The sequence below is a fragment of the Anastrepha obliqua genome, chromosome 1, assembly GCF_027943255.1.
Source record: "Anastrepha obliqua isolate idAnaObli1 chromosome 1, idAnaObli1_1.0, whole genome shotgun sequence".
NCBI classification, from domain to species: Eukaryota; Metazoa; Arthropoda; class Insecta; order Diptera; family Tephritidae; genus Anastrepha; species Anastrepha obliqua.
The window spans coordinates 167,333,524-167,357,740 of NC_072892.1; the positions used below are offsets into that span (position 1 = coordinate 167,333,524).

The window sequence follows — 24,217 nt, forward strand, 5'->3', positions numbered from 1 at the left end:
TTAATTGAATTGGGAAAATTGGTTTGGGAGTTATTTTATTGGGAACAAAAGTTTTGGGAAAAATGACTTTTGGGAAAAATGGATTGGGAAAAGTGTACGGTAACCGGACAATTCTTTCTTTTTGGCTGCAGGGGAGTTCCAAAAACTATTCCGGCTAAATCCAGACTTGCCTGAGCACCTTTTTTTCTTTTTTTTTATTTCTTCCAGCTAATTTAATTCTAAATTCTGATTTTATACTACTAGTTTTTAGCTACATTGTGATTTATCGCAGCTGGATGTTATCAACGACTCGTAGGAGAGCAGTTGGGAATATCCATGGGTCAGTTGTCCCCTAGCCTCGGCCTTCATTGTATAGCAGATGCAATCAACTGTTTCATATTATGCACAAAGGTAAAGTTTCCTATGCTATTCTTTAAGTTATTCCCGCATTTTGAAATTTAATGTGACGGAGATGCCACTCTTTGTCAGTTTGAATGTATATAAGAAGTCAGATGTTGAGTGTTACTTAACATAAATTTGTGAGTAGCATAATCGTTAGAGCAAACGACAAATATTGGAGACAAAATTAACAATTGTCGAATCGTCGCACTACTGGTTTGTGAACAATGATTTTGAAGAAGATATCCACTTTGAAGTGGCATATAGAAACCGACTTCGCTGGCGCATAACGAAACTGTGTTATCAGATTCAGCAAATGTTGCAGCGGACGATATTCTAAAATTAGAGCACTCACTTTTGCATTTTACTGATAATACGGAATCACCAAGTGAGCAAATATACAAGCAACTGCGTAAAGTCGACAGTAGTCACAAAAAAACGCAATTATTTCTATTTAAATAAGTTCTATACAAATTATGTTAGCAACGCTCCTATTCAACAAAAGCACGTTCGTGATCTTAATGAGATCTCCAATCCTAACATGAACTATTAGAGTCTATCTTTTACTTAGTTAGAAATAAAATTGTATATTTTAGTTAGCGGTAAATTTTTAAGTGAATTATGTATATACATATTTTCATTATTATTTAGAATAGGTGGGCACTTTGCAGTAACAGTAAAAATGCAGTAAATATAATATTTTACTGATATTGCAATTTAATTTTCATTACCAGTAAACTTTTACTGATTACTGAAAAAAATTACAGTAAAAATATTTTTTTACTGATTACTGAAAAAAATTACAGTAAAAATATTTTTTTACTGATTACTGAAAAAAATTGCAGTAAAAATATTTTTTTACTGATTACTGAAAAAAAAATTGCAGTAAAAATATTTTTTTACTGATTACTGAAAAAATTTGCAGTAAAAATATTTTTTTACTGATTACTGAAAAAAATTGCAGTAAAAATATTTTTTTACTGATTACTGAAAAAAAATTGCAGTAAATATATTTTTTTACTGATTACTGAAAAAAATTTGCAGTAAAAATATTTTTTTACTGATTACTGAAAAATATTTTTTTACTGATTACTGAAAAAAAAATTGCAGTAAAAATATTTTTTTACTGATTACTGAAAAAATTTGCAGTAAAAATATTTTTTTACTGATTACTGAAAAAAATTGCAGTAAAAATATTTTTTTACTGATTACTGAAAAAAAATTGCAGTAAATATATTTTTTTACTGATTACTGAAAAAAATTTGCAGTCAAAATATTTTTTTACTGATTACTGAAAAATATTTTTTTACTGATTACTGAAAAAAATTACAGTAAAAATATTTTTTTACTGATTACTGAAAAAAATTGCAGTAAAAATATTTTTTTACTGATTACTGAAAAAAAATTGCAGTAAAAATATTTTTTTACTGATTACTGAAAAAAATTGCAGTAAAAATATTTTTTTACTGATTACTGAAAAAAAATTGCAGTAAAAATATTTTTTTACTGATTACTGAAAAAAAATTGCAGTAAAAATATTTTTTTACTGATTACTGAAAAAAATTACAGTAAAAATATTTTTTTACTGATTACTGAAAAAAATGCAGTAAAAATATTTTTTTACTGATTACTGAAAAAAAATGCAGTAAAAATATGTTTTTACTGATTACTGAAAAAAATTGCAGTAAAAATACTGTTAATATAATTTGATTTGATATTAGCTATTTGCCTTTCTTAACACAAGCATTTTAAAATTTGCATCGCTGAGTTTTTGCCTTCTGGACCGATTTACAATTCCAGCGAATGAAAACAACTGTTCTACAGGTGCAGATGACGGTAATGGGGTATTATATTTTAAAAATACGTTTTTAATAGCCTGATATAATTATCTAGGCAACTTGTTGTTTCTTCTCGTTCGGCCAGGTATAAGAGCGTTTCTTGAAGATAATTTTCCGAGTCAGTGGAACCACATTGTATGCTAATATCTATTTAAATAAATATATGCATAAAACAAATATTTAATTGAAAACCAAGTGTAAAAAGTTTACCATTACTTTCATCCCCGAAGTCAGGTGGTTGAGGTAGAATACGAGTTTTGGCACAGGCTACTTTTCCATACTTGACCACATAAGTGTTGAACATTTTTTTAACTTCCTCTTCTGTTTGCGTTTTAGCTGTTTCTAAAAGAGCTTTCACAAATCGCAACTTAATGTCAGGAACAGAAATAGCGGCAATAACAGCATCCCAAGCGTCAGGCTGAATCAGGAAGTACTTTTCAAATCTTTTAAGCAAAGCTTCATGCATTTTTTTGCTACTTTCGGTTGAATACTTAAAACTTTTAGGCTCCAAACGACGCATTTTTATTCTTAAGGACACTATAATGGGTATGAAATAACCAAAATACATGGTCTTTTCACCCTGAAGATATCCACTTTGAAGTGGAATATAGAAACCGACTTCGAAGCTGTGTTATCAGATTCAGCAAATGTTGCAGGGGACGAAATTCTAAAATTAGAGCACTCACACTTGCATTTTACTGATAATACGGAACCACCAAGTGAGCAAATATACAAGCAATCGCGTAAAGTCGACAGTAGTCACAAAAAAAAAATGCAATTATTTTTATATTATTTAAATAAGTTCTATACAAATTATGTTAGCAACGCTCCTATTCAACAAAAGCACGTTCGTGATCTTAATGAGATCTCCAATCCTAACATGAACTATAGCTATTCGAGTCTATCTTTTACTTAGTTAGAAATAAAATTGTATATTTTAGTTAGCGGTAAATTTTTAAGTGAATTATGTATATACATTATTATTTAGTTTTACTAGTCAGTCTGAAATTATATTTTCTTGACTTCTTGAAATAAATAAATGAAAGATATTTAAATAAAATTTCAGCGTAACGAGTTTTTTATGAGATTTTTAAACAGCCAAAAAATTGATAAGCAACTATGGTATGGGCGACTATGGTGTAGAAAATAATCTGTTTATTATTTATTCAGTAATAATTTGAAAACCATTCCTTTATGTATTCAGCAGCTAGGAATAGTAGTAACTTTAAATAAATTTAAATAAATAAAAGGTATTCAAAAAAACAAAAAAGCCTCTTTCAATCGAACTTAATTTGTTGCGAAGTAAAAGGTGACGCCTAAATGTCAGTAGTGAATAATTCTTAGACGGTATTTTTTTATGTCATCTTTGACATTTGTCAAGTGGTCAGATGTACGATTTTACTCGATAGAATAACGCGTTACAATTTTTGAAAATTATTTTGAAAACGGTCGATCGTTAAGAAATCTATATCACAAAATTCGTAATTTTTTTGGTGAAAATAATCGTCCGAACGCACAGTGCGGCCGATTCCCGAAAAGCTGGCCAAAACTCAAAAAATTAAGTAATTGATTCAAAATTTCTTACTCGGGGGTTGTCGGGGTCGCTGATTACGAATTTGATCTTAAAATTTTGAAAATCCACCCACTTCCACCCATTGGCCACCCCCTCACGTGAAATAGCGTATATTCTAGAACATAATCAAGATGCATGTAAATTTATATGTTTTCGGGGTCGCAAGGTAGCAAGTGTAGCAGCTGAATCTTGTTTTATTCAGTAACCATTACTTTTTTGAGTAACCTTTAATAGGTTTCAAAGCAGCATATGAGGGCGTTGTATTACTATACAGTTTGAAAACTCAAATTTTATAAAAAAAATTGCAAAAAATGTATCTACGTATTGCTGCGGCTAAAAACTTTGTGTCGAGGTATTGATATGTACTAAAGATTTTGTCGTATTTTACTAACCTTCCGAAGATGATTCCATTTGGTTTTGTTCAATTTACTCCATTACAAAATCTTTCAAATGTGTACAACTTTCACTATTCATCGACAGTAATACGATGCTCAAACGAAGGCCACGTTGCGACTGAAAATACAGAGGATACTTAGGGTACAGGACGTTGCTATGAACGCTTTTCACTACTTAAGGCATTACTGTAGCCAACCCAAAGACAAAAAAACTCTATCTAGAAACTTTTTTTTTCGACTTTTGGCCAGCTTTTTGGGAATTGGCCGCACTGTGGAACGAGTCGATAATTTAATTAATAATTTAATCGCCACTCGAAGTGTAACCAATTAAAAAGACCATAAATTTAGTTTGGAAAGTTACTTTTATTCAATTCAAAGTAAAAAATGTGTGAAAATAATACAAAACTAAGAATCAATTTACTTTTGTTCGATATGACCACCTTTTACCTTGACTATGGCCTTGAGACGGTCCAGAAACGAATCGCAAGCTGCCCGAATGTGACTTGCAGGCATTTTGGACCCCATTTCATAGAATTCACTTTGTTCTTTTAAATAACTTGAGCATGATATAAATAATATGCTTTCGATTCCCCAACCATCTAGCGACTTGTGAATATAACAACAAACCGCTCGTTGTACGAGTATAGGCATTTGGCAGCATTGAACTGATTCACTGAAGTACAATGTATGAAAAGGGTCTTTCAAAAGTGATGCCTAGATGCCAGTAATAGTAGACGATGTAGAATTTTCTACAATAGAACAACGCGTTAAAGTCATTAAAATTTACTATGAAAATGGTCGATCGAGAAAAAAATTTCGCAAACTTCGTAATGTTTTTGTTGGAAATAATTATCCGAATAAGTCGACAATTCAAAGGTTGGTGAAAGAGCTTCAAGAAATCTGGTTCTATTGAGGATAGAAAAATGACTGGCAGGCCGACATTGTTTTGCGAAGCAAAGTCTAAACCCACAAAAGACCATGAGGTCGAAGTGCGAACCTCCAATAATTCTAAATCTAAGTCTATGTGAATATGCCAAGAACGATTCTAGAGCTAAAACACCACCTTCGAATCAAGGTTGCTGAACTCAATGCGATGTGAGTGAACGAGTCCTTGAAAATTTGAATTCCTTTTCCCGTGCTTATGGTAGCTGGCGAAAATCCTCCACTGAACCCTCCCCGAGGGGGCCGGCTGGTAATAAATACTACAGTTTTCCCATTTTCAGGAGGCACTTAGCTAACTTAAGGGTACTATGGTTAGTGTTCGATACTCCTCAATAGTACAGCACTACTCAAAGTATTTTTAACGTGGTCGTGGGTGAAGGGCTTGATTAAGGTGTGATGCGACCCGTGCCGAGAATCTGTCAGGGCCCTTTTTCATAAATAACCAAGTCTCGAACGGAGACCCTTCGTAATAACTGGCCTTGCCCGTGTAGTTCGGAGCTATGCACGGACGGGCATCCTTTCCCCGACACTCGTGGGTCTAAAATGCAAAGTCCTAATACAAAAACAAACAAAAAAAGGAGATCGGTCCTCCTTCTAACAGACCGACAGGAACAACCAGTTCCGCAATACGAGCAACGGTTGCACCGAGCTCAAAGAAAACATCATCTATCGGCTTAATAAGTCGATCTGAGCAAATAGTGACAGCCAGTGACTTAGAGTTACTTATGGTGGACATTCAAGTGATGTTATTTTTTATGTATGTATATATAATTGTTAAGAGCCGTATTTTGGATAAAAATAGTGCAACCAAAAAAAGTCTAAATTTTTACTTGTTTTATTTTAAAACAGTATCTAGGTGCGTCTTTTGAAAGTCCCTTCATATACTTGTAGAAGTGAAATAAGAAAATTTGGTAAGTAATCATGTTTTTGGTGGAGAAGGACTTAGCTTCACTCGGCCAAAATCGCTTAAGCGGTTGTCGTGCCAATTAAGAAGAAGAAGATGCATGTTTTTGTTGCGATTGTACATGAAGGCTACGCTAAAAAAACTACAATTTGATTCCTTCAAAAGTATTGAATATTCAAAAAATAAATTAGTTTTACTTCAAATTTTTTGACGGATTTTTGAAGTTCCATAATTTGTTGATATTGCTATTAGCGTTGCCACATTGATAATAAATAAATAAATAATTGGTGTGTACACTTCTGTTATGTGTTTTACCGAGCTTCTCTTCCTATTTGTGGCGTGCATCTTGATTTTGTTCCACAAAAAGAAGGACCTACAGTTTTGAGCTGACTCCGAACGGCAGATATTTTTGTGAGGAGTTTTTTTGTGGAAAAAATACACTCGAAGGTTTGCCATTGCCTGCCGAGGGGTGACCGCTATTATTATAGAAAACACTTTTTCTAAAATTTTGCTGTTCATGCACGGCGATTCGAACTTACGCACTCCCAAAGGGTAGTCACACACCAACGCACTCGGCTACGGCGGCAACAGCTAATAGTTGAAAATAATTTATGGTATTTCGAAATTTAAAAACTGTATACTATTGATTGTCCGGAAAGAAATTGCCCATTTTTTAAAAGAGAGTAAATAAATTTTTATTGAAACTTATAATGAACTTTAATATATTATATATTTTCCATTTTGTTCGATAACCTTTTGCCATCTTTTCGACAAATTCATTATTCCGCGCTCATAGAACTTCTGACTGAACCAAGTGCGATTTTACAGCCTGCAAAGACCGAAACAAATAGTAGTGTGACAATGCAAAGTCAGGGCTATATGGTGGATGCATCAAAAGCTCCCAGCCAAGCTCTCTCAGTTTTTTTCGAGTGACTAAAGTGCGGTCTAGCGTTGTTCTAATGAAATATTACACCTTTACGATTGATCAATTCTGGTCGCTTCTCGTTGATGGTTATATTCAATTTGCCCAATTGTTGGCAGTAGACATCCGAAATAATCGTTTGGTTCCTCTGAAGCAGCCCAAAATATACCATATCCTTCCAGTCCCACCAAACTGACAGCATAATTTTCTTTTGGTAAATATCAGCCTTTGAAGTGATTTGTGGCGCTTCATCATGCTTGGACCATGATCGTTTTTGATTGAAGTTATTGTAAACAATCCATTTTTCTTCACCAGTGATAATCCGCTTCAAAAACGAATCGACTTCATTGTGTTTAAGATGCAAATCACAAGCTTTGATTCGGTTTGCTAAATGAATTTCTTTTAATTCATGTGGTACCCAAACATCAAGCCTTTTACCAGTCCAAGACTCTTTATATGCTCATGAACGGTTGATTTTGGTATTATTAATTTCTCTCCAATCTCACGCAAAGTTACATGACAATCCAATTCGATTAAAGCCTCGATAACGTCTTCATCGACATCACTTGGCCGCCGTGAACGTGGCTCATCTTTAAGTGAAAAATCTCCAGAACTGAATTTGATAAACCTATTTCGACACTGTCTTTATTTTAAGGCTTTATCACCATACAAATCACGCAACTTTTTAACAACCTTCTCTGCGATTTTTCTCTAACGGAAATAATAAAGTAAAATATGACGAAAATGCTCTTTTGTGGGCTCCATATTAAAATTGACGCCAAACAAACAAATATAAACAAAATTACGCGCACTTTTTTTCTAAAGCAAGCTAAAAGTGACCCTCAATCTGGTACGAATTTTTCGAAGAGGATGTTATAGTTCTAGGACCCTGTTTATGGAGGAATACTTTTCTTTCTTAAGCTTGCAAATTCGCTCTTGGTGCCATCCGTGAGGTTCCCATACGGCAACTCCGTTTCTTGTAATTGGCTTAATTTTTAGTCCACAACAAACAACAACACTGAGAAAAACGAGAACATTTAGCGTATTGACCGATCACAAGCAACTCGATTCCCTCTTCTTTTCTTCAATCCCAATTCCTACGTCCCTCTTCAGATTGGTGGCAAAGCCAGTAGCACCAGACCTAAGCTCAGGTGCAGAAGGCTAACCACCTACATATCTTAAACTTTTGGATTACTGAAACCGATGAAAGTCTATGTTCCACCTAAGAAGCACGGAAATATATGTACAAGTATATATCAATGAATTTTAGAATTGCAACTTAGTGGGCGTCAACAAAGTGCAGCAGCACCAGAAGGCATTGACCGAGTGTATGACATTGTTTGTATTTCAGATCCAAGTATGGGCTTGCTTATTTTTTTTTTCCTTGTTCACTCCACTCGGGAGCATAGGGCTTTGATAAGGTCAGTTTTGTGTTGATTTCGTTAATCTATTTTTGCTTTCTGGCAGTGTAGGTGATCAGCCTGCCGCTACCAGTCCTAAGTAGTTGGAGTGCCCACCTGTCGTTGCTTAGGAACAACGCCTTCTAACTGTTTAAAGCACCATCTGTGTTTCGTATTTTTCTGTCAGAAGGATCACACAGATGGTTGAGGACTTCGCTAAATTTGGTGTGTTAGCGCTATTACCGCGGTTGCCCGCTTCCTCTTGCTGGCGCCACTGATGCAATGTGTAACTGTATGTTTGTCTTTATTTTTGTGCGGGAGTAAGAACTAGAGCGATAAGGTATTTTGGGGTTGAGGAATTAATTTTTTTTTTTTACTAGGAAAGTAGGAAAATTTGAAAAAGCGGAATTCAAACCCACAACCTCTAGGATGGCAGGTTAGCGCACTTACGCTAGACTACCGAGGAGATGGAATTGCTTCTACCATTGGCATTTCATATGAACGAGTACTCTATACTTTACATTAAGAATTAATAATATATGGAAAAGCTGTTCCGAAAGCTGGCGCGGCATCTGCCAACAATTCAACAGAGAAATTTGAAAAATCAGTACAGAGATGATAAAAAAAATAATTGTAGAATCACTGGGAATAAGTTGATTGAAGTTGAATTGATTATATATTTAACTATTATATTAGTTTTATTTAAAAATTCAAACTTTTTTTTTGTTTTCTCACTTTCACCCAACCCGTAGAGCTAATCAAATATAAGGTTGGCCAAAAAGTCTTGCGGTATTTCCGCAAGCTTGCCTTTGCAAGCGCGTAGTTCTAGTTGTATTCGTCGCATCGGTTCACGCTAGAGCTTTTTGGAAAGCTCTTTTCACGTGCTAACACGTGTTTGATTAATTGTTGTTTGTGAGTTATAGCGTCGCAAACATGGAGCAAAATAAAGAGAAAATACGGCATATTTTACAGTACTACTACGATAAAGGCAAAAATGCATCTCATGCTGCCAATAAAATTGGTGCAGTTTATGGACTCGATACAGTTTCCATTTCCACCGCACAACGATGGTTTCAACGTTTTCGTTCTGGTGCAGAGGTGATCGAAGATGCGCCACGGTCCGGAAAGCCTGTCGTCGAAAATTGCGATAAAATCGCTGAATTGATCGAAAGAGACCGGCATAGTAGCAGCCGTAGCATCGGCCAAGAGCTGGGCATGAGTCATCAAACCGTTATAAACCATTTGTAGAAGCTTGGATTCAAAAAGAAGCTCGATGTATGGGTGCCACACGACTTGACGCAAAAAAACATTTTTGCCCGTATGGATGCATGCGAATCGCTTCTGAATCGCAACAAAATCGACCCGTTTTTGAAGCGGATGGTGACTGGCGATGAAAAGTGGGTCACTTACGACAACGTGAAGCGCAAAGGTCGTGGTCGAAACGCGGTGAAGCTGCCCAGATGGTGGCCAAGCCTGGATTGACGGCCAAGCCTGGATTGACGGCCAGGAAGGTTCTTCTGTGTGTTTGGTGGGATTGGCAGGGAACCATCCACTATGAGCTGCTCCCCTATGGCCAAACGCTCAATTCGGACCTGTATTGCCAACAACTGGACCGCTTGAATGCAGCACTCATGCAGAAGAGGCCATCTTTGATCAACAGAGGCCGAATTGTCTTCCATCAGGACAACGCCAGGCCACACACATCTTTTTTGACGCGCCAGAAGCTCCTGGAGCTCGGATGGGAGGTTCTTTTGCATCCACCGTATAGTCCGGATCTCGCACCAAGTGATTACCACCTATTTCTGTCCATGGCGAACGAGCTTGGTAGTCGGAAGTTGTCCACAAGAGAGTCCTGTGAAAATTGGCTCTCCGAGTTTTTTGACAATAGGGAAGCGAGCTTCTATAAGAGGAGCATTATGAAGTTGGCATCTCGTTGGGAACTCGTCATCGAACAAAACGGCGTATATTTGACTTAAATCGCATTATTATAACCAATTTTATGAACAATTGAAAATTCAATAAAAATACCGCAAGACTTTTTTGACAACCTTATATAAACAAACTCACTTAAAGTATGCTGACTTGAAGTGGCTTATCGGAAGAGGCTAAAAATAACATCTAGTTAATAAATGGAAATTCAGTTGAAATATTTTGAAAAATGTAATCTTAAAAGTTTATGGACTACGATTACAGTAATTGAAATTAATTATAACACTAAAATCCTCTAATTATAATCCTAAAAGTTTAAAGATTAGAGTAATATAACTTACATACATACATATGTATATACTTATATAGTCTAAGGATTAATCGTCGTTTATTTAATTTTCCCAAATACGGCTAATTATGCATTTCATGTACTTCTTGTATGATATGCGCGATGCTGTAACTATTATTGTAATGCAATTAACTTCAATGAAAATATTTTTAATATTTAATTAAGTGAATCACTCTGTAACATGATTTACCGTACACTCATGAAGCAATAATTAAAGGTGATGTAAGTAGCCAATTTTCACCCTGTGTTAGCCATCTTGAAGCTACTTAATAAATCCGTGTTGTCCTGTTGGAAAAGCTACTTTTAATTTCAAAGCAAATTCTAAAGAAAAAGTACTCAAAAGCCTAGAAATTAAAACTTTTGCTGAAAAAGTTAGCAGGCAATACTGTTTTGCCTATTCCATTTTGCTTAGACTTTCGCATCTTTCAATTCTATTGAAAGTTCTGTGAAAATTGCATTGATAAATAGCTGCTACATAGTCACATTTAGGTAAGTCTTTTGTTGCAGATTATCAATCTGATTTTTTGTTAATAACTGCTTAAAATTTATATACACAGGTGTGAAACAATTTGTACACAACGCAAAATTAAAAAATTGCCGGAAGCTTCTTTAACCATCGCAGTTAATTTTGGAGCAGAAGTGAATGGATTTTTCTTCACTTCCCTTAGCACCATGCTCTCATCTTTGGAGGAAAGCTTCTTTGGACGGGTTCCACGATGCTTATTTGCAATGAAACCATTTTCATTGTATCTAGCAATAATATCGTGCACTGTTGACTTGCTTTTTTTTATCAATTTCGATAATGCTCGCTCAGATTTTCTGTCTAAGTGCAGTTGAACTACTATTTTGCGTTCCTCCAATGTAGACTGTTTACCATTACGCGGCATTTTGCAAACTACTTTTATAAACTCACCCAATGGTGGACAAGACAACAATGAACAATAACTTTTAATACAAAATACAAAATCTAGAAATAACGGTATGCATATTTGCAAAACATGGTTTGCCCGACTTTAAATGTGAGACAGAGAAGTGGCCTTTTTCAGTTTTTTATACATTAACATTTTATAAAGCAACTTGGAATATATTTTTTTTGTTGTTTTTAAATAAAACAATTTTTGTGAAAAAACAGAAAAAGGTAGAACGTGTTTTCTTTCATCAAAACATAGATATTATGTCTAGAAGTTTTCGTATGCATCTGCCCGACTTTGAATGTGAGTGACTGTATATAAATTTATCTTTTTTTAGCACATATTTTATACTTCCAACTTTGCAGGTAATCTCGTTAAAAAATCAAATGTATGATTAGCGGACGTAACGAAATAAAAGTGGTTTTTCCTCGTTAAGAGTTTCCCCTATTCTCAAGTTGTTTTATTTATTACTTCAGTGTAGGTTTACAAATGGCACATATAGATTCCAATCCGATGCATGGTCAAAATACATACATATGTATATGACACAAACCCATGGGAATAGTTAAGTTAAAAATATAAATAATTAAGCACCACTTATAAAATAACATAAAATTATTCTATGGCTTACAACGACCTTTTTCAATTTTTTACTACATTTTCCGAAAGGGGATAAACTTATGCCCTTTTTTCCCTTGCTTCCAAATTGCATCAATGGATTAAGTAGCATCCGAAATCAGTTGTCAAACTTTACTTAACCTTGTATAATTGAATCATGCCGTACACTGAAGTAAATAAATAAATAAAAAAATCCAAATTGACAACTACGCCAAATGCCATAAATCGTCCTTCTTCGTACGTTGGCTTCGGCTTTTGGTTCAAAATGTTGCTAATTCGAGTAGTGATAGAGCGATGATGTCACAATTCAAATTCAATAAATACATTTAAGCGGTTTGAATTTTATTTATGATTTTTGATAAAATATATGCAAGTTAGAAAATCCACGTACATACAGCTGTTGTCAGCTAATTAGAAACGCTCCCTTTTGATAAACGCTTGATGAGCATAATATTAAACTGTTTAAATTTACCGTTATTTTTTCTCTTAAAATCATTTGCATTGCTTTTGTTACTCTATTTACTACCCAATGCGCCTAGTTTTGTAGTTGTGAAATTGAAGTACCGTTAATATTATCCAACGCAGTGCATGGGTTACTTAGTTCAAGGTAAATAAACTGAGACGACTAATTAGAAACAGTTGTTCAATGGAAGCATATTCGGCAAGTTGTGTTATTTTAATAGTAATATAATCGACTTTTTGGTGTGTATATATTTTAAATTGGTTGTTTAAAAGCAACAAAAATATTCGTCTTCAAGATGTGTAATGGGAAAAAGCAGCAGCTGTACACCTGCCCTGCGGAGCTCCATTTTTGACCTTTGTAAAGCTGGAAAGTCGTACAGTGAAATTTCTAAGCAAGTCAAATGCTCAAAAAAAATGGTTTTTAACGCCTTAAAGCATATCCAACTTTTTAAGACTGTTGACAATGTTCCACGTAAGAAAAGGCCGCGGAAAACTTCAGCAGGAATTGACCGCAAGATAGCAATCATCTCCAAAAGAGACCCAAAAAATACTTCCACTGACATCCAACGGGAAATTCAGGATCAATATAATTTCGAAATATCCAAGAGGACAATTGCTCGACGTCTGGTCGAATCTGGACTGCATGGCAGAGAAGCACGCAAGAAGCCCCTTCTAACCAAGATACAAAGGAGACGGCGAGTAGTCTTTGCGAGATCCCATTGGTCATGGACTCCAAATCAATGGAAATATATCGTTTGGAGCGATGAAACCAAGATAAATCGCATAGGCCCAGATGGTAGAAGGTATTTTCGACGGCCAATCAACCAAGAATTCAATCCTCGCTACGTTTCACGGGTAGTGAAGCATTGTGGAGGATCAATCATGGTGTGGGGATGTTTCTGGTGGAATGGTGTTGGCCCAATCCATAGGATTGATGGAATTTTAAATAAGAAGAAATACGTCGATATACTAAAAAATGTAATGTTGCCGTGGGTTGAGGAAAATTTGCCTGTTATATGGAAATTTCAACAGGATAATGATCCAAAGCACACGGCAAAGTTGACGAAACAGTTTTTCGACGAAAATTCCATCAATGTTTTGGAATGGCCATCATCCAGTCCGGACTTAAACCCAATACAGCATCTCTGGGGTGACGTTAAAAAAGCCGTGAGTGCCAAAAATATCCCAAATATGGATGTCGTTTTTGCCGAAGTAAAAACGGCATGGCAAGCAATACCTGTGGCGCGCTGTCAGAATCTCATTCCATCAATGCGCAATCGATGTGAGGCAGTGTTGAAGCAAAAGTGTTATGGAACCAAATACTAATATAATCTTTATGTTGATCTGATAATACATTACTGTTTCTAATTAGTTGCCCCATCAAAATCGTGCATTTCACATGCTTTAAAAATATATATATATATATTTACATAATAAAGAATTGGGATTAAATTGTTTTCCACTAGTTTTTAAGTTTATCATATGTTTAAATAAAATTGGCAAAAAGTTATGAAAATACGTGTTTAAAAGGAAAATGGAAAATTTATTTTGAAATGAGTGTCGTTTCTAATTAGCTGTCAACAGCTGTACATATGTTAATGTTAAATAAATAATTTATAAAAATTTTCTGCTCAAAGAAACGAATTTAAGATTGCATAAATGCGACGCCTATCGACTATTAGAATAGCGGCAGCACCACGAAATAGGAACGTGAACTACATAATTATTTAAGAATATTCGCTAGAAGCGCACCAGTTTGGTAGTGGATTTTCCTGCAGGGTAATACCAGCAATTAATGGGTAATCTAATTTGACGTATTTGTGATTAATATTTTGATTTTATTTCTTGGTAAGGTAGATCTTACATTCGTACACTTACACACTTACATATTTGTTTCTTATGTGCATTTACATACAAATGATAGTTTTCTAAACGTATGTATGTATGTGTATTATATGGTGTGCCTATATGGATATACAAAAAATATGAGTGAATGTCACTAAAAATTCGGCAAATTGTTTTTTGTACTGGCTTCGCCTGATGGAATATAATTATTATGCTATATATACATAGGTATGTACTATATATATACATATATATATGGTGAAATACGTATGTAAATGACTTACGTGCCGATGATAAACCGCACAAAAAAGCAGCAACGCAAATGACGCTAATTAACACCGGTTTTATCATATTGGACTGAAGCTGGTCCCAGTGTCTGCTAATACCAAAATAAGTATTGTTGTTGTTGTTTTAGTGTTATTAGCGCTATTCTAAAGGTGCTTCTCTTCATGTATTGCTGCTACTGTAGTTTTCTCTTTTGTGATTCTGATTCCAGTTTCGTTGCTTTAGCTAAGTTTTTGTTATTGCTTTTTTAGTTTTTATATTTATTTTTATTAAGTCAAATTAAATCAAATCTTACACACAAAAAGTGCGATATGTAAATGCAATTTTTTAATACAATTAACTTCGTATTTTATAACTCAATAAATGCCTTTGTGTTCAAATTTAACGAATTCAGTTAAACTCATTGGCTCAGCAGTTAATGACCACAACACGTTTGCATTAATTAAGAAATAATTAATAACCAAATCCGTATTGATGATAGAGAAATTTTGTGCTTATGCCTTTTTTTCGTTGTTTTTTTTTTCTTATTTTGTTTTTTTGTTTTTTTTTTTTTGTAATCACAACCCGGCTCACAAAGATCAGCGAGTTGCTGGCGAATTGAACTTTCCACTGCCTTACAACTTAGACTGCCTTAATACTGAGACAAGTATCGTTTCACGTCGCAAAGGCAACTGAGAACTTGAGAAGATGCTGGCTGCATGTCTATGCTAAAATCTTTTGAGTCGCGCTCGAAAATTCGCCACACTCTGTTGTTTAATGCTGATTTAAGTAAACTTCTCACGATTATTATTATTATTTGTTTTCGGTTACTTGGCGAATTTTGTATGTTAATGCGTATGTGCATGTGTGTGTGACATAAGAGAATAAATGCTCTTAGTTGATTTCTCTTTCAGTTGTAATGTTGAGTAATGGGTAAATATAGAGTTAACTGCTCTTATCAGCAATTTGAGAAGAAACATGTACTAGCAGATATGTATTTTGGGGCTCGAGAGTTCATGGAAAATTGATATTATATTTCTAAGTAAGCACTTTTCTTATCACGGTCAGCTTTTATTGTTTTTCTTATATTTTTTTTTATTGATAATTTTTTTATTATAAATACATATAAATATGTAATATAAAATTTTATTTTACAAAACTTTTACTTTTAAATTCTGCCACTTCTGCACATGAAATCTTCTTCGTATTTGCAATACCCTCATCTTTCGTGAACCAATCAAATAAATGCGTTTGCGATGAGATCATAGAAGTCTTCTTCATTGTACTGTATTAAGGCGATTAGTCTTTTTGACGTATTTCATTATTTCATCAATTGAGGAAATATTTTTATTAAACAGTTTTGCAAGTTTTTGTCCGCAAATTAAAATAACAGTAATTTTTAGTTCTACCAATTTTAAATAATTAATTGCAAAAACATCTCTTCTCGACATTCGTGGGCATACAACTCGTCACGCGAAGCAAATTTTTCATATTATGTTATCCGCGAATGCACCACCAGGCAGGGAATTTGATCTAAAAATACCAGTGAGTGAATGACTCAATCACAAATTTTCACGTATAGTGAACCGGACAACGAATGTGTACATTAGGGTGTGTCAATGTGTATGTATAGAACGACATCTCGACATCCCTAGCAGATAGGGATTTTACATGAAATTCTAAGAAAAAAAGTCCAAAGAGCGCCCTATAATGAAAACCCGCCGTAGCCGCAGGGTGGGCCATATAGCGTTTGCTTTTTGAACCACCTATTTTTTTGAGAATGGTAACACAAACGACATGTCAAATGTGTTCATAATTTACTTAAAGGTTTTACATTTACGAAATAGGACGCAATACGCTTGAATAAAATTGGGAAATATTGAAAACCTATTTCCAAAGTGGTGAGTCTTCTTCTTCTTCTGCGGTTACAGTAAATGGCGAGCGCTCAAAAATTGAAGAGGATGACATGGACGACATTTGGTTTCAACAGGACGGTGCAACTTGTCACACTGCCAAAGTTACACTCGAACTTTTGGCTACCGTTTTTGAAAACCGAACAATCAGCCGAAATTCCGATATCAATTGGTTGCCTCGGAGCTGTGATTTAAGCCCGTTGGACTATTTTTTGTGGGGCAAATGCTATGCGAACCATCCAGAGACGATTGATGCTTTAATACACGAAATCGAAGTTGGCACTCATGAAATTGGAGCCCAAGCAATCGAAAATGTGCCTAAAAATTGGATTGGTCGAATGGCCTACTGTTAAGCCAGTCGTGGCAGTCATTTGAACGATATTATTTTTCATTCATAAATGACAATGTTCAATCTTCAAAATAAAAAAAAAAGTTTGAAAAATATTGATAAGTTTTTTTTTTATAGCGGATTGAAAAAGCAAATTTTTTACATGTCACACCCTATAGGTTGGTGCGTGACTACCATTCGGAATTCACAGAGAGTTCTCTCTCTCTCAGAGGTTCAAATCTCGGTGAAACACCAAAATTAAGAAAAACATTTCTCTAATAGCGGTCGCCCCTCGGCAGGCAATGGCATACCTCCGAGTGTATTTCTGCCATGAAAAAGCTCCTCATAAAAATATCTGCCGTTCGGAGTCGGCTTGAAACGGTAGGTCCCTCCACTTGTGGAACAAAATCAAGACGCACACCACAAATAGAAGGAGAAGCTCGGCCAAACACCCAAAAAAAGGGTGTACGTGCCAATTATATATACATATATATAATATATATAGTCATAGTAAAAACACAGGGATTTCCGTACCATGGTGATATTTTAAATTACAGATCTTATTCATTGATATTTCATTCATTCAACTTATAGAAGTTATCATATCATGCCTGCCCTAATATTTGACCCAGCAGTTAGCATTGCTTTGATCTTGTTTTTCACAAACAAGTGCAACAATGAAAAACAGCAAATCCCTTTACGGTACCCAGGTACCCAGATTAAGAGCATTGCTTAACAGCAACTTAACAGTGGCGTTCGCTAACAACAACATAGACAGACAAAGGGTATTTAAGGTGGCAGCGTAGAGTAGGAAGGCAGTTTTTTGATTTGTGGGTTGACGACGACAAGTCGTGGACGGGAGTAAATAAAGTCCTAAAAAAGGTATTTTAAAACTTAACTGGACTAAATAAAGTTATGTAAAAAATATATTAAAAAAGGTGTTTTAATATAAAAACTTAACTTAGACAAGTTGCTTAGAGTTCTGGAACTTTGCCTGAAATATGAATAAAAATCAAATATGATCACTCATCATCATTCACAGCATTACAACGCGGGGTGCGTCAAAGCTTCCTTCACAAAACTCCTCCAAAGTTTCTATCGCTTGCTTTTCCTTCGTAGTTGCGAATTCCCATTGCTGTGACATCGCTTCCCACTGCGTCTATTAACCGGTTTCCCGGTTTTTCCTTCGCCTTCGCACCAATTATCTTTCCAGTCATGGTTTTGTTTTCCTTACAGCGGATTCAGCAGGCATACGGAGCACGTGACCTAGCCACCGCATACGCTTCCGAGTTGTTCCTTAAAATATTCCTTTCGAAGTTAGCAATAGGCGCACTCAGTGATGGTAAATGTAGGGAAAATTCCCTACATGTAAGGATTTTTGTCGAAAAAGGAGGACAGACTTTTTTAAATTCTGTAAATGTAGGGAATTTTCAAAAAGGACAGAAAAAATTTTAAGATAGCGGGAAAAATTAAAAAAGATCATTGAAAATAAAAAGCCGCAGAATTCATGCCAGTATTTTTTTTATGGCAGCATACTTTTAAAACGTTAAAGCAGCAACATTGCCATTTGTTCTTCGTTAACGCTAACGCGATTTTTTCTTCGCTGCTCCTCTTCGACTGACTCTTTGGAGGAACACCAGGAGAAAAATTCAAGTATCGGAAACAAAAGTTCAATAACAAGTGGCTTGACGACGACAATTTTAGTGGCTTGTTGGAAGCTGTGGCTAACGATCCATTCAAATGAAAATGCGCTGCGTGCGACAAAGTTTCGAACTGCGGCAAGTCTGATTTTCAGAAACACGCCGAATCAGAAATGCACCAAAAAATATGAAGGCAATAAAAAAGACACCTAAAATAAACATTTTTTTTTTTAAGAAAAAGCCGAGTAAACCAAATAGTTCCAGAAATTTCGAAATAAGACTTAGCATGTTCTTCGCTGAGCATAACGACGCGCTGCAAATGGTTCACCCCATTTAATCCCAATCTTAGAAGTAATCGTGCCGGATTCTGAAAAAATAGAAACTCTGTCTTGTTTTAAACTGAATGTAATGAAAAAGCCAAATTTTTAGTCTTTTTGCGGTATTTTTCATTATATATGTGTTTATAATATTGTACATATAATAAATATGTGTATTTATATATATTTTTGAAATAAAATTTCTTATTAAAGTGTCTTATAAAGTGTCAAAACAGCACCAAGCCCAAAACTTAAGCAAATAATTCAATTTTGACGTTGCAAGTGCCTCATTATAGTGTAAACACAGGAGAAAAATATGTAGGAAATTTTGTAGGGAAAATTTTTTGAAGCGTAGGGAAAACTAGGGAATTTTTTTGGGCTGTGTAGGGATTTTTGAAAACATCATTTACATTTAGGCACATATTTGCGTTGTTTTAATTAGTAATGTACCACCTTTGTTGAGGATAGTGCATCACCTTGTTTGCCACCAGATTCAATTGCGAATGACTCTGTAAGCTTCCCTTGGATGATTACTTTTGCTTTTGTATCCATGAGCGTAACGATGATTAGCCTTATAAGTTTTCCTGGAATCCCTAGGCTAAGCAGTACGTAAAAAATTGTATCTCTCCTGACGCTATCAAACGCTTGTTTGAAATCTATAAAAAGGCAGTGAATATCCTTTTCATATACGTGGTGTTGTTCAAAGATTTGACTGAGGAAAAAGCACTGGTCAATTGTGGATTTTCCCTTGCGGAATCCACACTCAGAGTCTTCAATAATGGTCTCTGCATATTCATTGATACGACGATAGAGGGCATTAGTAAAAACCTTATAAGCAGAGTTAAGCAGTGAAATACCACGATAATTTTCATATACTCTCTTGTCCCCTTTTTTGTACACTGGGAAGATTATGCATCCCAGCCAATCAGAGGGTATAGATTCTCTTTCCCATGCGTCTATCACTAAGTGGTATAAATATTTATGCAGTTGTTCACCTCCTTCTTTTAAGAGCTCAGCCGCTATAGAGTCTTCACCCCTTGCTTTACCGTTTTGGAGTTTCTTAAGAGCCACAACGACTTCGTCAAATGTTGGTGGCAGAATACTGTCTTCAGCCGTAGCTATATGTTCCCAAGGTGATCACTAGCTTATTACAAATGGTGCGCCATACTTAAAAAAAATAAAATATCGAGAAAACTGGCCTTAAGTTTTTCATTTATAGTTTTTCATGCCGATTGGTGGCGTTTCGGTTAAAAGCACGTCTATCGCATCGTAACAGGTAACGAATCTTGTACCTATGCATATAAACCGGAAACAAAACAGCAATCGACAACAAAATTTGTACCGCAAAGCAAAAATAAGCACCTCAAAGTAAATTTTCGCCTGTTTTTTCGCAAAACCTGGTCATGTTGCAACAGTACCGCTAGATAAACTTAAAAGAGTCAATTCGAAGTGCTGCACAACCATTTCTTTGTATGAAGTTTTGGGGAGTTATTAAGGAAAACCAACCGTCGAAGAAGAATTATCCTCCACGCTCTTAAGTATCGACTCACACAAAAGAGTTTTTGAGCCCTCAAAAGATCGAATTAATAGGCCATCCACCTTACAGCCATGATTTGGAACCTAATGATTTTTTTTGTTCCCAACTACCAAAAAATGTGCAGTCAACGTTTTTCAATGCCAGAAGAAGCAGGTGAACGATTTGAACAGGTCGTTTTGGAGATAATCACTTCCGAGTGCTAAAAAGTGCTTTGAAATTTGGTTCAAGAGAATGCAGAAGTGTATTATATATATATATAATATACAAGGTGGCGCAAAAGTAACCTTGCGATGTTTTTTGGCTGTAATTAAAAAAAAATGAAAAACTTTGATTCTTCTTGTGGATTATTTTTATTTGGTCTTTTAATTTTTTTTACATCAAGTCGAGAATATTATGTCAGGTAAATGGCCGCCGCCACAGTTAATTGCCATTTGGCCCTTTTTATGGCATTTTCCATCACTTTGGCCAAAACTTCCGGCGATAGGTCCTCACATTCTTGACGGATATTGTCTTTAAGAGCTGCAAGAGTCTGAGGCTTGTTGACATAAACCCGCGACTTTAAAGAGTCCCACAAAAAGAAGTCTGGAGCGGTCAAATCAGGCGATCTTGCTGGCCAGTGCAAATCGCCAAAACGGGAGATTAGGCGCCCGGGAAATGCATCCTTCAGCATATCGGTTGTAGCACGTGCAGTGTGTGCCGTTGCACCGTCCTGTTGGAACCACATGTTTTCCAATCCCAATTCATCAAGTTGCGGCAAAAAGAACTCGTTGATCATTGCTCTGTAGCGCTCACCATTCACAGTATCCGTTTAGCCCGCGACGTCTTCGAAGAAAAGAGGTCCGATGACTCCTCCAGCGAAAACAGCACACCATACAGTGACTTTGAGCGGATGTAATGGCTCTTCGGGGGTTACACGCGGATTTTCAGTGCCCCAGAAGCGTAAATTATGCTTATTTACGTACCCGCTAAGATGGAAATGGGCCTCACCACTCATGATTATTTTTGATGAAAAATCATCTTCCTCTTGGTGGTGATTAAGGATGGCTTGAGCGTATGTTAGACGCGATTGGCGGTCAGCAGCTAACAGCTGATGCACCGTCTGGACTTTGTACGTTTGTACGGAAACATCTTCAAATCTTGTACCAAAATTCGCTGTAAAGACCGTCGACTGATACCCATTTGCGTGGCACGTCGTCTGGTCGATGTCGACGGCGCTGCCATGACATTCTCGGCTACAGCAGCAATATTCTCTGCAGAACGGCTACTCCGAGGTCTGCCACGCCTGGCAGCATCTCGTGTTGTGCCAGTCTCTTCGAGGCGAGCGGCTAAACGTCGCAATGTTTCAACGACGAAATTCACGTTGTGCCAGAGTCACACACCCTTTTTGAGCGTTTGGCCTCCTATTTGTGGTGTGCGTCTTGATGTTGTTCCACAAATGGAGGGACCTACAGTTTTAAGCCGACTACCAGGTAGGTAGGTAGGTAGGTTAGATGGCAAGAGATTTACGTGCCGTTTTGATACCGTAATGTGGACCACTACCTGCGAAAAAAGCCAGTGCTGCTGATGTAGTGGGGGAGAGAAAAGGGATCTAAGCTGGAGAATTTCTTCAAGCCATCCCCAAAGGACACGCTAAGGAATCTCAAGCAGCTAGCCGCCAGAGCCGGAGATTTGTAGAGAAAGTGCTCAACAGTATCTTTATCTGCAGACTGTTGAGCACTTTCTCTTTCTCTGCAGGGGCCCCACAGTTTCTGCAATAGGTGTTGTACGGAAATCCAAGCTTCTGCGCATGAGTTCCGATCAGCCAGTGACCAGTGAACACCGCATTGAATGGCTGGGAATTCCCATCACCTTAGACATCCTGTTTCTATCGTATTGAGGTCATAGTGTTTTTGAAATAGCACACGATGAGACAGACCTCCATCTGGCTAGCGCTTTTTTTGAGAAAGAAATTTCTCTTTCACAACGGTCAAGGGGACACCGATGTCTGTGAAGGTGACAACTGAAACCGGTTCTGTCGACTCCTTCGGCAATTTCATTTCCCTCTATATTAATGTGCCCAGGAAGGGAAATGTTTTCGGTACGTTCCAGACGTTTGAGTTCCTCCTTACAGTAGTTAACCAGAAAAGACCTGCAACACGGCGACGACAGGGCCTTGATCGCAGCTCGACTATCGGAAAAAATATTAATCTCCCCCTCCCAACAGCGATCTCTAAGCATTATGGATGCTTGCAGGATCGGGAAGACATCTGCTTGAAAAACGTTGCTCGTTTCCGGCAGTTTAAAGGAGACTGAAATATTTGCTGATTTCGAGAAAACACCCGCTCCCACTTCAGATTCCTTCTTGGATCCGTCAGTGAAAACAAAGGTACCTATATCCGTGCCGACTCTCCCCTCTTTTCAATCTTGCCTTCTCGGAAAGATAGCTCTAGCACCACCCTCAAAACCCATTTTGCCCATCTGTACGAAATACATAGAAGGAAGAGGAGATCTGCTGCAAGATTCAACTATGTCCAACAGGATGTTGCCTCCAGAGGCCAATCTCCTTCAACTTCCTGACCAGCAATGGATTTAACTTGAAGATCCACGGGAAGTAAGTGCAGAATGACGTTGAGGGTAGCAGTGGGACATGTTTGCATGCCCCAGTGATGCCCACGCATACAGTTCTGAAGAGCTACCCACCAAATTAGGCAACCATATGTTAAGGTTGCCAGATCCACTAAGTTGAACATCCAGAGTACGACTAGTGGTTTGAGACACGGCCTTCTTAACTCCATTGTCTATGTGCAGCTTCTAGTGGAGCTTGGGGTCAAGTATTACGCCAAGATACTTGACTTCCGTGTGTAAGATACTGGTTGTTTAATCTTGGAAGCTTAAAGGGTGGAGGCTTGTATTTCCTGATGAATAGCATCAACTCCGCTTTGCCAGAGTTGACTATGTGGCCGCAACTGGCAGCCCATCTACTGAGTGTAGCCAATGCACCTTCCGAAATTTCAGCCATTACTGATGGGGAGGGTCCTAAAACCATTGGGCCAAGTCATCGGCATATGCTACCACCCTTACCCCACCCCTGTTTAAACGAGTTAGGGCTTCATCGATAGCTACTAGCCAAAGCAGCCGCGAGAGGATGCCGCCCTGCACCCCTATATACGAATCTATTTATTCTAGCCGACTACGAACTGCAGATGGTTTTTATGAGGAGCTTTTCCATGGCAGAAATACACTCGGAGATTTGCCATTGCCTGCCGAGGGGCGACCGCTGTTAGTAACAACTTTTTCTTTATTTTTGTGTTTCACGGAGATTCGAACCTACGTACTCCGAATTCCGAATGCCAGTCACGTACCAACCCATTCGACTACGGTAGCTGCGTTGTCTAGGGATACGAAAAAAAGTGTATTGCTAACTATAAAATCGTGTTTTTCTTATCGAACCACAAATTTATTGAACAACCTAGTATTTAGGGCATGTGTACCAAGCGAGCAAAATCAAATCGGAAATCCACTGTATTTTATCTTTAAAATTTGAAACGTTTTTAGCTTTATGGATATAGCAGGACTTGATATAAAAAACCTGATGAACTTCAACAGCAGCATAAAGCGTCTAACATAAACGCAAATCAGTCACCGTTCCTAATCCAAAAATACTCACCCACTTTTCCTTTCCCCACCCTCTTCTTCCATTTGTCCCCTTGGTCTTCCTCCACCTTACTTCCTTGCCAATGGTATCACAAAGGATGAACTTGAGTTCTTCGTTC

The 24,217-nt window shown here is 36.7% G+C and overlaps 1 protein-coding gene across 1 annotated transcript in view; it reads right to left on the reverse strand.

Moving 5' to 3' along the window:
* Positions 1–15,440, reverse strand: part of LOC129240307 (serine protease easter-like) — a 36,905-nt gene extending 21,465 nt beyond the window's left edge. Inside the window, exon 1 of the mRNA XM_054876030.1 lies at positions 14,751–15,440. Coding sequence (XP_054732005.1) covers positions 14,751–14,817 — 67 coding nt within the window. The 5' untranslated portion in view covers positions 14,818–15,440. The remainder of the gene's footprint in view (positions 1–14,750) is intronic.
* Between the last annotated feature and the right edge of the window lie 8,777 nt (positions 15,441–24,217).